Raw genomic sequence first — 3,186 nt, 5'->3', positions numbered from 1 at the left:
TTGCATTTATGGAGACCCGGCTTACCCTCTACGCCAAGAGCTGATGTGCCCATACCGATAGGGGGACTATGCAGTTCCTCTAACTCCGCAGCAATGAGTAGTGTAAGGATCTCAGTGGAGTGGTTGTTTGGAGATATTTCAACATATTTTCAGTTTAAAGATTGGCATGAGTGCAGTAGGAAAGCAATACATAGTCTCTGATAATCTCATGTGCTCTGATAAGAAATGCATTGACTTGCTTATATGGAAATACTACATCAGAATATTTCCAGTTAGACCCACCTTCTATTGAAAGCTACTTTGCAATGACATTTGGAATGACTTCTAAATAGACCAGCAAGGCTGCCGGTGACCCTGCTTTGATACAAACCTCCGTGCTTTTGTAATGTTAATACGGACTAATTAGAATCACAACAACACAATTTACATAATAAAAGCAGTGAGGTTTGTATCAATGCAAGGTCACCGGCAGCCTCGCAGCCATTCATTGGCTGGGTCGCTGAGCAAACAACTGTAAAATGGCCTATTAAGGCATTTTTTGTTCAATCATTCGATAGTCAGTGAAATGGATGTTTGAAATCCATCAAACTAAATTTCATGTGATTATTAATCATGAAATTACAGTTTTACCAAAAAAAAAACAAATGTAAAGTACAGGTTAAGTGTACAAGTGGTTATTGGTTATTTGTTCTTGTTTAGTAAAGCCCCCTATTTGAAATGATCGCCAGCACATATTATTTACTGTAAACAAATCATTGTTTTAATTAAGTTCAGACTCCTCTTGATTAGATATAATCCACATATTCAACACTGTGTAGGTGAAAGTGGTGGATAATAACCACTTTGGTGAACATTGTGCTCAACCATGGCGGACGGACGTTCAATTTGTAGCTCTGATGCAGGTGCTGTTCATGTTTTAGAAACCGAGTTCTCCTCGCTCAATCCAGAGTCTTGTGAGCTAGAGTGTCTTCATCTTAATGATGGAAAGTTGGTATGGATGAATGACTTGGAATCTCTAAAGAAATTCGTGGAAAATGTTTTAAAATTGCAAGGAAAGTGGCTAACGCCTGACGGGAATACAAAGCAATTTAAATGTTCAAACGGCAATGTTATCATCAATTGGTAGAGCAAGAAACAACAAACTCTGAATTTTCAAGGCTGCGATGGTCTGGCTTTAAAGGATAAGCTGATGGAATTAATTCACAAGAAACCGAGAAACATAGCTGAAACGCAAGATGCCAATTCTCTGAGCTCCACTGAACAATCATTTCAACCATCTACACTATTGCAGGAGACCGACAGCGGCGAGAGTAATTTTCAAACGTCGACTGATGGCAAGAGTCTGCTAAATGGTTCTGAAAAGTGACCAAATTCAGAAATCATTGCCGATATTGAGGGATTGAAACTCGATTTATTGATCCTTCAAAAACAGGTTCAAGAAAATACAAAGCTTCTGTCGATGAAAAATATTCAAAAACAAGATGGAAATGCTTTAGGTGTCGAGCTCCTCGACTACAAAAAGAAGTGTGAAAAGTTATTATCCACCATATCCAAAAAAGACAATGCAATTAATGAGTTGGAAGAAAAATGTTTGTCCCTTGAAAGCCGAGTTCTGTCATTACAGCAAGAAAATGATTCTCTAAAGTTAGCTCTAACCATCATTACGCGAGAAAAGAGTGAAGTTGAAACCAATCAACTACAATCAAGTGATCGTTGGTCCATGGCAAAGCCGCACCCGAGAAGTACAAATGCAAAACATAGCCAGAAAACAATGCCAGCTAATATAATTCAAACCCGTAACGGATTTGAGCCTCTTCAAGTTCAAATTGAAGATCAAATCAAAAGAAATGTAAGCAATCAAAATGGGAATAGCGCTGTCACAGGACACAGAACATCTCCATCGTCCTCAGAGATTAGAATGCGAAACACCAACTTAATCAATTCGTCAGATCAATTTGATCATTCACAGCCCAACCGTCAGAAGAAAGTCATAATAGCGGGTGATTCTACTCTCAAATACCTACAAAGCCATAAAATGTCGAAGAATTCACAAGTTAAGATAGCCATTTTTCTGGGATGCACAACGCAAGACATGAAGGATCATATCAAGCCACTACTACGCAGAAACCCGGACGAGTTAATTATCCATGTGGGAACCAATAGTTTACGATCCTCCTATACTCCTCGTGAATGTGCAGAAGAACTGATTGACCTAGCCGAAGCAATCAGCTCTGAATCTTCAGCTATGATATCTATATCCGATCTCATCAATAGATCTGATGACGAAGCCCTTGCACGTAAAGTACCTGACGTGAACAAAGTTCTTAAGGAATGCTGCCAGCAAAAGAACTGGGGTTTTGTTGACCACTCTAACATTTCAAGAACTAGCCACTTAAATCAAAGTGGTCTTCATTTAAACAAGAAAAGGCACCATGCGCCTAGCTCAAAATCTCATTAACCATTTACGTGTAGATTAGGATACTGCCGTCTGGGAATCCGACTCGGCTGATGTCCATAAGGATACCAACTGTGGTAAGTCCATCTGTCCCACAATCTTTGGTCGAGGTTCAGCCATAGCATCCCTTAACATTAATAGTCTGTTGTCTCATATTGACGAACTTAGAGTTTTTATGTCCTCTTCTAAAGTTGATATTTTACATATCAACGAATCAAAATTAGACTCTACAGTACGTGATAACGAAGTATACATACCTGGCTTTGAAATAGTCAGAAAAGATCGTAAAATTAACGGAAAAAATGGTGGTGGAGTATGTACATACGTTCGCACTAATCTGGACTATCGAATACGCAATGATTTAAATAATGATCTTTTGGAGTGTCTTTTCGTTGAAATCAGTAAGCCACAAAGTACACCATTTCTAGTCGGTACTTGGTATGAAACCCCCAAGTTCTCCACCCAATTTATTTAGCGAATTTCAGAATGTTATTGCAAAAATTGACGCGGAAAATAAGGAATTATATTTACTTGGTGATATCAACTGCAATTTTTTGCCCGAAGCAATTGCAGTTAATTCTTCCCATCTGATAAACATTTTCGATATATATGGTCTTAGTCAGTTAATCACTGAACCAACACGTGTCACCCCGGACTCAAAAACATTAATTGATTTATGCATAACGAACTCCTCAGAGAAGGTTACAAATTCCGGTGTCATTCACCTTGGC

At 38.7% G+C, this 3,186-nt stretch overlaps 1 protein-coding gene across 1 annotated transcript; it reads left to right on the top strand.

The window, feature by feature from the left end:
• Positions 1-865: 865 nt before the first annotated feature.
• LOC137977033 (putative leucine-rich repeat-containing protein DDB_G0290503) lies at positions 866-2,458 on the top strand. The gene is made up of 2 exons (XM_068824331.1): positions 866-991; positions 1,433-2,458. The coding sequence occupies exons 1-2, from the start codon at positions 866-868 to the stop codon at positions 2,456-2,458; spliced, it is 1,152 nt and encodes a 383-aa protein (XP_068680432.1).
• Positions 2,459-3,186: the final 728 nt, after the last annotated feature.

This window comes from Montipora foliosa, chromosome 11 (assembly GCF_036669935.1).
Source record: "Montipora foliosa isolate CH-2021 chromosome 11, ASM3666993v2, whole genome shotgun sequence".
Taxonomy (NCBI): domain Eukaryota; kingdom Metazoa; phylum Cnidaria; class Anthozoa; order Scleractinia; family Acroporidae; genus Montipora; species Montipora foliosa.
The sequence above is the reverse complement of the archived record's forward strand: the minus strand, read 5'-3'. Positions and strand labels throughout refer to the sequence as shown.